The 15,200-nt window shown below is 39.3% G+C and overlaps 1 protein-coding gene across 1 annotated transcript; it reads right to left on the bottom strand.

Moving 5' to 3' along the window:
* Window positions 1-12,558: 12,558 nt before the first annotated feature.
* On the bottom strand, window positions 12,559-14,939 carry KCNA4 (potassium voltage-gated channel subfamily A member 4; the record flags this gene model as incomplete). Its single annotated transcript, XM_082000409.1, has 1 exon — window positions 12,559-14,939. Exon 1 carries the CDS (start codon window positions 14,545-14,547, stop codon window positions 12,559-12,561), a length of 1,989 nt encoding a protein of 662 aa, XP_081856535.1. The 5' UTR covers window positions 14,548-14,939.
* Window positions 14,940-15,200: the final 261 nt, after the last annotated feature.

Raw genomic sequence — 15,200 nt, 5'->3', positions numbered from 1 at the left:
TGAAAGTATCTCCATGGACTCTTCAATGTGTAGATGTAATATACACTATTCTTTATGTAATAACAAGAGAGAGGGGCTATGAACGCAACCTCCTTGGCATTATCATGGCAGACTGTAATCTAAATGACCAGTCATTTTTTCATCATTTGATGTACAAAACCATTTAATATATGTTGATGATGGCCAGTCCCCCAAGATGTTTTCAGTGAACCACAGCACACAGAGCAGTGATAAATATCGAAGTCTTAAAACTAAGGCTGTATATGATCAAATCACTTGCTTCTAGGGAATAAAGCTTTAAAAGAAACCTTTCATTTATAAAATAAAATGAAAAATTCCCCATGAACTTAATAAGAGCAGAAGGAATTAGCATGTAAGATGAGAGACTCTGTGGTAAATTTAACTACAGCATTAAAACTCAGCATTTTCTTCATTTAATAGAATACCTTCTTTGTATAGGCTGAAAACATAAAATATTACTAAGTAAATAAATCTCAAAACAGAAATAACTGTAGGTGGTTTGGAACAAGTAAATGCTGTATTTATACAAGTACAGCATTCAGCAAGCAGTTGTCAATATTAGTCAGTCATTGAGCAGGTTCCCTGCACTTTAGTACACTGAATATGTGCCTGCATAATTGTGGCTTGTTTGTGTGACATCTGGTGGGGAAAAAATATCACATTTGATATGAAAAATACAGAAATATTTTCATAAAACAAAAAATGCCAGTGGAACAGGATTGTTGTGTCTTTTTCATAACAAGTAGCCTCACTTCAATAAAATTCAGTCATCCTAAAATATCAACTGTATCAGATCTCCAGAAGAGAAAATAAGTACTTACGCAATTAAACACAATTTCCTAAGAGTTGTAAAATCCAATTTCCTTCAGCTTCTTGTGTCTATAGAAAATATAAAACTCAAGCAATGTCAAACGCATGCAGATGTTTGCTGTTAAGTAAATCAATTTATCATTTAAAGCTCTGACCAGACTAAGGCTTTCATTGCTTAGGGGCATTTTATATATGCCTAATCCTAATAAATCTGCTTGTACGCTGTACATTGCTAAGACTAATGTCTGTAGAGCAAACAGTAATAAAGTTACAGGTCCTTCTCTATTCTCTTCTCAATGTCATTGTATTAGAATTGGAGTACCCAACCTTGTTGCCTGCAACATTCTCAAAAGTAAGAGAACAAAAAGTGAATCCAAATGAAAATTAAAATTAATCTAAAGGGGGGGGGGGCTGTAATGGTTGTACGGGACTCTAAAAAAAAATCTCTGTTCTTTGCTTGTAATAAATTAAGAGAAATGTGAAGCAAGCAAACATCCTTTTCTGTTTTGGTTTGCAAAACAAACGAACAAAAAAAACCACCCTGAAGACCCACTCTTCCACACGGCTGTTCTTTTTCATTTCAATTCTGTCCCTTTAAGAAAAAAAAAAAAAAAATCACTTCAAGAAAACATTCCACAAATCCATAAATGTTATGTTAATTTACAATAACTGATGAACAGGTGTAGAAAAAAATATCTGTAGCATAATACAGTGGCATTCAAAGGAATCTGTGTTCTCTTAGCACAGGAAATAGTAGGGATACATTTCACCATGATCCACACAAATACCCCTCCCCTGTATTCTGGGCCAGGCTGCTCCAGGTCCTGAGCAAATTTATTTGGAACTAGCAGAAATACCTGGGCACTGTGCCATGTCCTGTGTGAGCTGTGTCACCTTAACACACTCGTAATCCCACTTACATCTTCCGCATTACTGACCTCCTCCCTCTCCCAAAAACAAAGGCGACTTTTATATAGCCCAATATCAAAGTCAGTGGTATGAACAGAATCCTACATGTCTCTGGTTCTGATTTTTCAGGATCAGGTTCTGCAAAATGCTGCAGATTTTCCTATCTTCATAAACAGGGATCTTAATCCTGCAGAATGTAACATCCTGCTTCATGCCTATTTCTACATAAGAATGTATATATACGTATATATATTTACAAGTTAACGCATACAGTTAAATAATTTCTAAGCTGTTTTTTTTTTTTTCAGCATGGAGTGACTGCTTGTTTGTATGGGGTGGACACAATACAATTTTGAACATGTTTCTGTCTTAAGAATTTATTTGGGTAGAAACATCTTGTAAAAGAGAAACATGACCCCCCTTAAGTGATTTCAGGCAAGACCACTATCTGTAAACGTAGCAGGAAAAGAGACAGGTCTCTGAACTTTCAGAGAACAAGCAAAGCTTCTCCACAATCTGAAACACCATGGGTTATTGCAGAAGTAATAAGCAGAGTAATTCCTGTCGAGTTCTCCTTAATCCTGGGATTTAAATGCATCTTCCCCAAGCATGTGAAACTCATTATCAATGTGAAAAAACATAGTCTCTGATACTAGCTGGATCAGCTTAAGAAATCCACCCTCAGCATTTCTTCTTGCGCAGCGTGGGAGCAGACAGCATTCAGACTGGGAGCAATGCAACAGCACGTGTTTGAGCTGAACAGTTGCTTCTGCTGCAGCAGCAAGCTGCAAACGGCATCACCCCGCAGCTCTTCCAGTTCACTAACTGGGACTTCTACTTTAGCCCTTCCTTCCGCTAAGGACTGCGTACCACTGACACACAAACCACTACAGCGCTGCCTTAACAGCGTGGAGTTACAGGACATAAGCTGCCTATTCATAAAAAATCAGTTCCAAATGGGAAAAAGCTTTTAATCCTTTACGATGTAAAATGTATTAGAAATAGAGAGGTTCAAGACATAACAGTTCAAAGGCTGGAAAGGATAGAATAATGAATCTACTGCTGAAGGCAGCTGTGAAGCTCTCTAACACAACACACTTAACAGTAGTTACTGAAAAATAATAACAAAAAACCTCCTAACTTTGCTCACAGTATGTTGTATTTGTGAAGTCTTCTGTCATTCTGGACTTAGCTCCTGAATCTCTTTGGACTCATTTACCCCAGAAAGCCACATAAACTAAGTGCTCATCTCAGAAAAAGGACCCAGAGAAAGCTCACAGCACTGCACCAAACACTGGGTATTCAGAGAAAGCTGAGTGGTTGCAGACAGCCATGACTCAAGGAGCCCCCACCCAAGAGGAAGAGGAAGATGAAGGAAGGCATTGCAATATGTTGCCATCTTTTGTTTAAGGCTTTTAATCCACACAATTTGGGATGGATGGAGACTAAAGGAGTTCTAGTTCCTCTTTATATTTTCACAGCTTATGACTGTTCCTCCCTGAGACTGCCAGTGGGCTAGAGAGGTGATGAGGGTGGTTGAAGGCTCTGTGAAGAAGCAAGCATTAGGAAAAAGGTGGAGTTTTGCTTTGTGATCCTCAGAACTTAAACCTGGGTGTTTGGACTGACAGGGACTATGGAATTCTCCAGCACTTTTGAGTCTGCAGGTGTGGATGGTCCCATGAAAACTGCTGTGTCAGAAAACTCTGCTTCTCAAATATGTGCGGTTTCCCATCTGCGTACACAAATATTGGCAAAACCACTCTGGCTTTCTTTGAAACTATAACATTTCAGGTCCGATCTCCTTTTAACAGCTAGTCCTATTCTACATTCAGAACTTAAGTACAAGCCACACAGGCCACCTCCTACCTTTGGCAGAGCGAGTCAAGAACATGACCCCGGCATTTTTTCATTAAATAAGTTCATATCAGGCTAGAGTATTTTTTCCCCCCTCTTATTTACAAAACGCCAAGAAAACCTGTATTTGGGGTAAAAATTACTCATTTTTCAGACACTTATGCAAGTATTTCAACCATTATCATAAAATAATAGTAGCAGAGCTAAGATATCTTATAATTCATACAAACACACATTTCCAGGTATTTCCTATGGCTGAGCATGTTTACCTAATAACATCTGCTACAGTTCCAACAGTGACACTAGCTACTGAAAGCACAGCAAAAAACCTAATCGTCTCAGTCAAAAGATGATCTTTAACACCTTTCTAGATGTCAGTCCAAATCAGAACACCATTAATTATTTCCCAGCTTCCCAGTAACAAATGACAGCATCTTTGGGACCCATCCATTCAACAGCTGAAAAACAGCTTTGCCTTTGAAGACATTCTGGCCTATCAGCACAAGCAAGCTGTCTATAAAAAGCAAGCAGCAACACAGTTTAGGAGAATAATCATAGCCGTATGGGCATCAGCAAAGCTAGCAATATAATACCGAAGAAATAAGACCCAGGGATGCTTAAGAGCAAAAAAAAAATCAACGGTAGCAAAAAGCTCAACAATTGCTCAAATCGCTCCGTATTTAAGGCTCTGAAAAATTAATGTTTTCAATTTCGGCTGGAACAATACAAACCTTGAGCCACAACTGCAGCTTAGTAGAACAGTCCCAGACCTAGTAAATACGGTTACCAACAAATGCAAGGTCTCTGTCAGGGCCCAGAGTGCTCTAATAGGTCTTAATGGCCTGGTGCCGCCACCCACCTCCACTGCCCATGGGTCTAGGAGCCCCATTTACACCTTGTCTTGTGCCATTGAAAACATTGTGGATTCTCTGGTCACCTCTATTAGATATAGTTCAAAACTACAGAAAACCGCAGAAATCAAAAAGGCTGAAATAGGCTGTTCTTTACTCCCCAATCAGTCAAGCCATATCAAGGCAGAAATTTTCAAAAACAGCTAGTGGTCTGAACATCTTAATTCCTGGGAGCCCAAATATAAGGCAATTTAAAATATACTTTTTCTGCATCGATTCAAAAGTAAATCTCTTTAGTCACTCCATTTCACTTAAGAATTGAGTTGTCCAGTATCACTAATCAATCCTGGAAATATTTTCTTATAAGTCTAACAGCAACAAATTAGTACCATTTCCACTTACTAGTGTCTTTTCACATTTTCCACATATTTCAAAGCTAGGAAAAATGCTAATCCTCCATTAAGCTATGAGTAACAAAAAATATTTTGCTAGCCAGAGAAAACATTTTTGCCTTCTAACCTACTGAATCATCATAGCACTTATTAGAGCAGATGTTCACAAATTAAATGGCACCAAAATAACAATTTCTTCTAGAAGATACTCAGAAGCATTAAATCCTGCTGTTCCTCTCTTTTACTGAAATCCTTATAACATTTTTCTCTTTAATTTTGTGATCGGTAAATCCTGAATAACAACAGTGCTTATAAGTAACAATAGAAACAAACGTATAGAGAACTACATCCTGAAGTATAGATTGCTATACAGTATCTCTACTGCACTCTCTGCAGTAGGATGGATTCTTGCTAGAATAACGTTTACCTGAGCTTGTCATTTGGCACACAGTAAAATATGAGGATGCCCTTTAAACATGCAATCTTTGCCCTGTGATGAAACCATATTTTTCTCAGTATGTGTATCTGCAGCTAATATTTAAGAAAGAGTAACAGAAAAGCCAGTATTCCTCAGCCTCCTTTAACCTGAAAAATACACAAGATTTATGCTTTATAATAATGCCTAGCCATTTTGAACGCAAAGAGGGATCATCTTCCTTCACGCTTGAGACCTGAAAAATATTCAATGTCTTAAATTCCTGATGAATTCAGGGCAAATTGAGGGCACCTTGAAACTACAAGGCCACTAATGAAACAGAACTTATTTACCCTCAAATGTACAGTCTGTGGAATGTATAGCTTGTCACAATACAAATATATCTTATTGTATTCGGACAGAAAAACAAGATGTACCTTTATTTCATATCAACAGTCCTTTGCAGTTTTCTGTATGCAGGCTCACTGTGCTACCAGAAACTGTCACTGAATGACACCCTGAATCCATGACAAAGCTGTACCAATAGGGAGACAACAGAAGGCAGAAAGTGAAGTTCACTCATGTAGTGGATGATCTACATCAAGGACAGATAGCACGGGCTCTGACTGAAAACAAACCTTCACTGATCTAAACGGAACAGAAGCGACCAACAAGGTCGAATCTGCAGCGCGGGGCAAGCACGTACACAGTGCGTCGAGGAGGCCGTGTGCTTTGATGGACAAGGCAGAGGAGAAAAGGGGATGCTGTCTCCCCATGCGTGTGGTTGGATTTCTTTCCAAAGCACGTCGTGGAGTGCTGCTCACCTAGCAATAAAGATAAACATGCAGTGAAGTACTCTGGAACGTCCCTCCTCTACGGCACAAGTCTGCATCATAAGCATATCGATACAAACACAACCAAGGAAGCACGTATACTGTTGTCATATACTGCAACCCGAGGTAAAGCACTGCCTCTCACTGACATGGGCAATCTTAGGTAACTTCAGTGCAAGAGCATTGGACTCAAAGCCAGCATATTTAAAACAAATTAAAAATACAGAAGCAATACTGAATATGTCTCATTTGATTTTCTGAATTGAAAGCTACCGTTCATGTCCAGGATGGTAATTTCAGAGTCAGTGTATGTTCTCCCACTGAAATGGCTTCTATAAGAAGTGTTAGGACTAAATAAATCAATTCTGACTGCTAAGAACAGAAAAAAGTACCTATCCAAAATTAAAGACACCTTTGACATACCTCACTGCATCTATCCATCCTTCTCCCTACTCTCAACACAAATGCCCCAGGAACATTTGAACAAGAGATTAAAAACAAAGAGAGACCTAAATCTATCTTGAATATGTGCTGTCACTTCCCACCCTCCTTAGGGAATAACTGTAACACTTGGGAAACCTGCTCCACCAGAGTCTTCCTTTTGACCCTAAGCAAATCACTTGGTCCCAGATTCAGGAAGCATTTTGCAACCTAATTCCTAACAAAATGAACAGAAGTCAGGTGTCTAAAATCACATTTTGTGAGTGTGAACCCGAGTCCCTCCGTAGCTTAGGAACTAGCCAAACGGAGCCTTTGAGACTTCCCTGTCGAAGAGGGTTACATGGTATTTCAGAACAAATAATTTGAAAACTGTTTTGCACTCAGATAGGATAGCTGTGGTAGGAGCACGGATTTACCAGACAAGCGAAAAACTTCCCAGTACCCTCTCCCGGCCCAGCCGGCACGGCCCGGTGTAACGAGCATCTCCCAGTTGCATGATGCAATCGCAGCAGCTGACCCAAGATGCAGCTGCTCCTGAGCTCAGAGAGGACCTGGAACAGACGCAGTGCATGAACTCTTGAAGTTGCAGATCTGGTCAACCAATTTGCCCCCAATTTGGTTTCAAGTGGCAATACCACAAATGCACAACTGAAGGAAAAAAGTTTTTACTTACCTACTTTCCCTCAATTAGAATATTTTATCAGATTTTGACATGTAATTTAAATTTTCTCTTCTTTCCTTCTTATATATCTATGTATTTATTTTCCAAAGGACCTGTTGCAGAAAAAGGTCTCAAGGTACATTATAATTTTACAGAAAAGGATTAAAAATAGAATTAATTCAACCATCTCAGTACATAATGTTTTAATGAGTTCTCCTTTAGAATTAATGTCATCAGAGTTCTGAATACACAGGAAGCACGGTAGCAATATGTAAAGTTTCATGTTTGTACCTGGTTACCAGGTATAAAACATTTATGCACTTTATCCCAGAATTAATTTGTCAATCATTTTTTCCACATTAGATGCTCTCTGTGGAAATGAAAGAATGTTAATTTTTTTTAAATTGCCAATTTTTCTACAAGCATTTGTTTCAAACAGAGGTGCACAAATATGGTAAATCTATAAACTAGATCTTAATCATCGCACAATCAGAAGCATTTGATCATTCAGTTATAGCAACAGGGGAATGCATACTCTGTCCCATGTCTGCAGATGTTACAGATTGTCATTTAGGTTTATTTAATGATAAGAAAAGCATGTAACTTACATGCTGGATTTTTTCTTTTTTAAATCTTTGCTTTTATTTGTTACCGTCTCATGCCAATTAATTTCTTTTTTTTAAAAGTAGGCTTGTATTTATAACTGGACTCAATGACAGTAAGAAGTAATAAGGAACCAGTAAGAAATAGTTCAAGGAAGCTAGTGACATAGTCTAAAGCACCATGGAGAGTTCATATTTAATCTGACATCTATCAATAAAGTGTAAAGCTTATGCTAAAAATTAATTTATACTCAGAACTAATTTTACAACTCTGGGATCACCAGAAAGACACATTTCATTTTTCAGTGCTGTGCGGGAAAGACCCTCCACAAAGTACAAACACACGGAATAGACTTTCTGATATTTTGCTGTTTTGCCATAGTACATTTATCCTACAATTATCCAAATATGAAGAGGAAGTATTTCATATTCTTGGGTAGCTTAGCACTGATTTTTCATATCCCAAGTCAAATGACTTTCAACACCTGAAAGCATACTTGGCAGGAACTTTCCATGTCAGAAGTTAGAAGATGATGATCCTTTATTCAAGATCATGGCCTGATCCCAAACCTCTTTGCAGACCAGCATTATGCAAAATCATGTTCACATTCCAAAGCTATTAGAATAGTTTTACTGACTCAGAGGACACTCAAATCCCATTTTTTATGACCGCAAGCAATCCATAATGCCTATTAGTATTCCCAAAGATCAAGAACACCGTTGTCATGAATTAGAAGTAATCATGATAGCAGTGGGTTTTTTCCACTTCCTTGATCTTCCAAATTTATTCTGCATTACACAGTCATCACAGAAACGGACTCTACACAACAAAACTACGTAAGCAGAATATTTTTCCTTCAAATACAAACAAAAATATTACACATTCTATCAAAGGAAATTGGCCCCTTGTGGAATCATTCTGAAAAAGCCTAACTGAACACTAAAAAGTTTCACCAAGAACTCCCTGACAGGGTGACACAACACTTCTTTTGATCCAGGTTTCAGCACCCAGGCTGAAATTTTCAAGGAATCAATGTAACATCAGAAAACTCCATAGCTGTAACAAAAAGGAAAAAAAAAATATGGATCTCTGAAGTCAGGCGTTAAATGCAATACTTCAGCTGGCAAAACTCTCTCCTCACGAGTCTGGCCTTGGCACTTAAGACTACCATAAAAAGACTTATGAATTTCTTTAAATAAGTGCCAGTACACAGTTAAGTATCAGCCTATATTCAAAATCTGATTCGATGCTGCTGTGATTCCATGAATTCTAATGGAACTCCTCCAAATTTTTTCACCACTGTGAGTGAACCTGAAAATATCAAAATATCTCATTTTGCATTATTTTTAGCTGAAATGTATGTCAATGTGAAATCATTTGAACTACATTAGTAGAACTAAAATGATCCCTAGTGTAACTCCATTCACGTCAGTTACATCAGGAATGCATTTCACCACTATAATTTAAAATGTAAAATGCCCAAGTGACAACAGAATTATTTTTCTGAGAGTTATCAGTATCCAGTAACGCTGGGAAAGCTCTGACGGAAGCAGTAGTAGTAATTGGGAGCCATAACAGCTCAAATACAGAGCCTCTCTGGCACACAATTTTAAGCAAAGTAATACTTAATGGAAATTTTGGTTTCTTGTTAAGCATTTGGGATCTTTGGGTTTTAGCATGTTAGGTGTAGGACTTGTGTTTTAATTGACTGGACTGATGGGCAGTTGAATAATCAAATTATAAGCCAGCTGCAGCGAAGGTATTTGCTTCCATTCCAGAATGCACAATTCTTTCTGTGATTCAGAATGGTCTGTCAAACTGATAGCACAATCTAACGTTAAGCTACAGTAGTTCTTATTTATAATGACAAAGTACATAGGTTTATACATTGCAGGAGGCAGAGCAGGCTCCACTGCTACCTTATGGTAAGTCTCCACAGAGCTGCACTATGTAGTGCTGACACACCCAGAACGTTGCTCTGCCGACTGCTACGAGGTCCTACAGTAAGACCTTTTCTTTCAGAGAGTAAGGTACTGCTACGATCACAGCATAATGTAGACATTGCCACACTTGTTTTTAGTTAAAAGGTTGTGTTCTAGTAGCAGAATAGCTGGATGACTTGCTGGAGAAGCTGGCTGACTACTTAAGCAGTTACCTCATGCTGAGCTCCATGTCCACAGCGTGAACCTATTCTGAGAGTTATTCCAAGTTTTCTTCCTTATTTCCATTAGAGAGCCACATTTCCACCTTTTATAAACCACCTTCCCTTTCAACCAGCCAATACTAAAAACACGTTCTACTTATTTTCTCTAAAAGTGCTTTATTTACCTAGTTAGTAGCTCTTTTACGCCTCCATTCTTGCCGTGATCCCTAGTATCGTATGGTCTCTGGTATTATACAGAACTACTAGCAAGCTAGCTGAGAAGAGAACCCTTATGCTCTTTACATCATTAACTACTAACTGTTGAAGAAACACTTTCAGTTACGGATTTTTGCCGGATTTTACAGAATGCTCATCCTCACTGCTGATACTGCCCCTGTAGAAAAAATTATTTAGTACATTCAACTCGTGTAAGCTACAACAAAATGCAATGTTCAGTTTGGGCAAATGTCCATGTATAAAATTACTGAGTTGTTTCACTCAAAACACTGTTCAAGTTAATATCACCGCACTAAAAAGGAACTTTGTTTAATGCTTCACATCAAAAATATAGTGAAGCCTGCTCTATGAATTTAAATTAGGAATCGGGCATTTACACACAAGTTTTGAACCAGGGCTCAGCACGACGCAGTCTTTTGTTGTGTGTCGGTTTTTATTAGTTCTTCTGCAATGGAAAAGAGGACAAGCAGAGACACTTTTCGAAGAGGCAATTCACAGAAAATCCATGAAGGCTTTAATCAACGATTCAACGTTGAATTAATCAACGATTAAAGAAAAACCTATGTCTATGGCTCCATTCGGTACCCGGATGCTGCATACAGGAAACAATGCTTATCTGATAGATTATGCATAATGTCACAGCTTGGACTGCTTTTATGGTCGTTTTTCGGCTCCAGAACTATAGGTTGGTCACTAAATAGTTCTCCTCCTGCAAAAATCCTCTACTCAGATTTAAATGAATATTGCAAAACTACTGTAATTTAGTAGTGTTGGTAAGCCCCTTTTTTCTCTCGTAACAACCTGCCCCAGCCCCTAAAGTGCATATGCCAATTTGGTTCAAGTTTTATAATCTGAAATGTTCCACAGTGCCTCTTCAAAAACAGTTCCAGTTTAATTGTGCCTTCCCTAGGTAATTGTAAGTCTGAAAAATGCCTGTTCTGAATCTATTATTTATGTTATATGCAGCAATATCTTACCTATTTCATTCTGGAGTCTGGAATGTCCTGTAGGCCAGATAATCTTTACGTACCACAATCTCCTAGGAAGGGCAATGGAAGTTTTTGCTAGACAGTAAAATACAGCTGGCCTAGGAATCAGTGAAAAGAAATCATGGAATGTTTTCTCAAGGACTGTGCGGGACCCAACGTGTTCATTTTGAATCCCAGAATGCCTGTTTTGGATCTTAAATGTTGCTTCAAATACACATGGGTGAAAGCTGTAATTAAGGGAAAACGCAGCACCAATAATAGCATGTTAAAAGTTAGCAATTCTCAGTTGTCAGTAGTGCAACAACTGAATATCTTATTACTTCTACCTTCTCCTCCCATACACTGAATTTCTTCAATACTGACAAAGTGCACATACTAATCATAGCCTCTGAATGTTAAATTAACCAGGAAAAAAGATATAAATTAGGTCGGTATTTCTTGAGGGCATCAGGAGAAAACACTGATTTCAAATAATGTTGATTATAAAATTTTACTTCACAATCCTTTTCCAGATCACAGATACTCATAATTAAAAAGAGTATGGAATTAATGTAATGTCAGCTGTTTTGCCATCAGCATCACATAAAGAAAAAAGAAACAATAAAATATGATGCAGAATTCACTCTTCCAATGATTGTCATTGAACTATTACATTAGTAAACATTCACAGTATGAAGTCTCTTTCAGTATATCTCCAGCATATAAAGTAGTGCAAAAAAGCATTCCAGTCATTTTGCCTTTGCAGTCAGACCAGGTTAAATGATTCTCTTCATTTCTTTCATTATTAGACAACAAATGCTGCAACGCCTCCAAAGAGAGTTATAAAAATAAACAATTTCTGGAGGGTCAGCAGCCTTTTCAAAGTAAATTTCCAGTTAAAAACAAGCATTATAGATTTCAAGAAAAAAATTTAGATCTATCTGCTGTAGAATATCTTTTTACAATAAATTTACCATTTGAAAAACAATGACTATGGTATCCAATGATTTATGGTAGCTGCTATTAAAGCACTGATAAATAGATAAATGACTACCAAACTTCATTGCTTCTTACATAGTAAATACCTCTGAATGCCAACTTTTACCACACAGCTGTTATTAGTGATGTCGACAGTTCATGCACCCACTTTAAAACTTACTTGGTTTTAATAAAATTTTCAGCCTCATGTGCAAAACACTTGCGTTCTAATAAAAATATAAAGTCTGAAATTACATCAGATCTAGCAATCCCTTCCTCAAGTTATACCACTTACTTGATATGTAATATAAGTTTAGCAATGCTTTTTATTTGTATTTCACCATTAAATGGCATACTACTGTATGCTGTGGACTCTTGTTTGCATATTTCATAATTTTCACTGCACTCTTTAATGCATAAATATATTTGGAAACGTTCAAAATTACACATCAGTTTCCACAGAATTTGAATTTACACAGTTTTTCTTCTCTGACTCACTGCTATTCCCCGTGTCCTGACTTTTTTTCTCCTTTACACAAAGAGATTCTTTAACTCCTTCTTCCATCTCCAAATACTCTGATTTATCCTCTGCGGATGAAGTTGATGAGCTTCTAAATTTCTTCAGTAAATTTGTTGGGAGGTAAGGGCAACTGACTGCATTTTGCATCAACTGCGTTTGTTCTTCACTCTCAGTCTCTCTGTGGTAGAAATAGTTAAAATTGGAGACAATCACTGGCACTGGTAAAGCAATGGTTAACACTCCCGCAATGGCACACAGGGACCCAACTATTTTCCCACCCACAGTTATGGGTTTCATATCCCCATAACCAACTGTAGTCATAGTCACTACAGCCCACCAAAAGGCATCTGGGATGCTTTGAAAATGGGTGGCAGGCTCATCAGCTTCTGCGAAGTAAACAGCGCTGGAAAACAAAATGACTCCAATAAAAAGAAAAAAGATGAGGAGGCCGAGTTCCCTCATGCTGGCCCTGAGCGTATGACCCAGGATCTGCAAACCCTTGGAGTGCCTGGAGAGCTTGAAGATGCGAAACACCCTGACCAGACGGATGATCCTCAGGATGGCAAAAGACATGGCCTGTTGACCGTTACTGCCCTGCTCCTGCGCCAAGTCAGTGCCCAGAGTAATGAAGTAAGGCAAGATGGAGACAATGTCTATGATGTTCATGATGTTCTTGAAGAAGTGTGCTTTGCTTGGACATGCAAAGCAGCGCACTGTAAACTCAAAGGAGAACCAAATGATGCATACTGTCTCTACAATGAAAAAAGGGTCATTGAAGATGGTGTGCTCCCCAGCATCCAGGTGAAGTGACTCATTGGAAAGCCCCTTCCCTAAGCTCAGGGACATGACGAATTCTTTGTCATCTCTGAACTCTGGCAAAGTTTCCAGACAAAAGATCACGATGGAGATCAAGATGACCAAGACAGAGACAATGGCAATGCCTCTGGCTGGACTGGAGCTCTCTGGGTATTCAAACAGCAGCCAAACCTGCCTTTTAAACTCATTCTCCGGCAAAGCTTTGTCCTCTTCCTCTTTGACAAACCCTTCATCCTCCCTAAACTTGAGCATGGCCTCCTCCCCAAGCTGGTAGAATTTCACCTCCTCAGTGAAGATGTCAAAGGGTACATTGACTGGCCTCTTCAGCCGACCACCACTCTGGTAGTAGTACAGGATGGCATCAAAGCTGGGACGGTTCCTATCAAAGAAGTATTCATTCCTGAGAGGGTCAAAATATCTCCCTCGCTTCGCTGGATCACCCAAGAGTGTCTCCGGGAACTGAGCTAAAGTCTTCAGTTGGGTCTCAAACCGCAGTCCTGACACGTTGATTACCACACGCTCACAACACTCGTACTCGCTGTAGCGAAGACAGCTGTAACCCCCAGGGCCTCCACCATCATCAGGTGGCTGGTCTGAGTATGAAAACTCATCCTCCCCATAGTCATCACTGTAGTAGAGCTTTCCTTCTTCCTCATCGTCTTCATCCTCATCTTCATCCTCCTCTTCCTCCTCACTCAAGTCCTTCAATATTCTCTCTTCAGAACCACTGAGAGGCAGCAGCTCAGAACAGGGGAAGGAAGCCCCACACTCCCTACTTCCCAAGTGGTGGCTCCTCTTTTTCCCTTTCTTCCGCCTCTTACCACTCTGGCGGTGGGGCATGCTGCTGCGTGACGCATTCCCACCATGAGAGGAGGATGCACCTCGACTCTGTTCCTGATGGTAGTGGTGATATGGCCCACCTCCACCTGTTGCCCCACCTTCTACTGCTGCTGTTGCTGCTGCTACGGCTGCAGCTGCTGCAGCTCTCGACTGTGCCAGCCGCTCTCTCTCTCGGGCCCGAGCTTGGACCGCATATCCATAGGGCATGTGGCTGTTGCACCCAGAGCTATCTGCACTCACCATTGCAACCTCCATTTTGCAACTGCTTTTTTTTTTTTTTTTTTAATAGCTTAATGCAAAAAGGTTCTGTTTTATTTACAGCATAACCTTAGTTTTCGCTAGAAAGTTCAAAGCCATTTGCATTTGGAGGACGGTCCCTTGGGCATAGAGCAGGGCAACATGGTTGTAACACTGAATCACAGATCTGCATTTTCCTGTTGTCCAGATGTTTGACACAAACTACTTATTTCTGCTGATAAGAAAAGACAAAACTCTCAGACTGAACCAGGAAACAGCTGAGGCCTTGTTGTTTCATCCACCAAGACCCTTTTGTTTCATTTATCTCCTGCGTCTATCACAGATTTGATCAGAATCCTGACTACCTTGTAGGCTACGAAGGCTGCATTCATGAAGAAAAAAAATGCAAATCAAAGGGTACCTGCTCTCCACAGATGGTTTCAGTTCACCTTTGCAACCAAATGCAAACAGTCTCTTTCCTCATAATCTGTTCCTGGTAATGCTTTGGTCTAGCAATCTTAGTGTTTAATATCACTACTTGGGGAGTTGAAGTTAATTCCAGCCATCACTTTATTTACACAGTGAGGAGGTCTTTGCAAATCCTTTCTTCAGCCTGTCAACAATGTCTCAAACCTGGGAGCAGCACCCAGGGCGTCAGCAGCAGTGGTAAG

This window comes from Phaethon aethereus (assembly GCF_964289735.1).
Source record: "Phaethon aethereus genome assembly, chromosome: 5".
In the NCBI taxonomy this organism is placed as follows: Eukaryota; Metazoa; Chordata; class Aves; order Phaethontiformes; family Phaethontidae; genus Phaethon; species Phaethon aethereus.
Note: the sequence above shows the minus strand (reverse complement) of the source record. Positions and strands in the feature narration are given on the sequence as shown.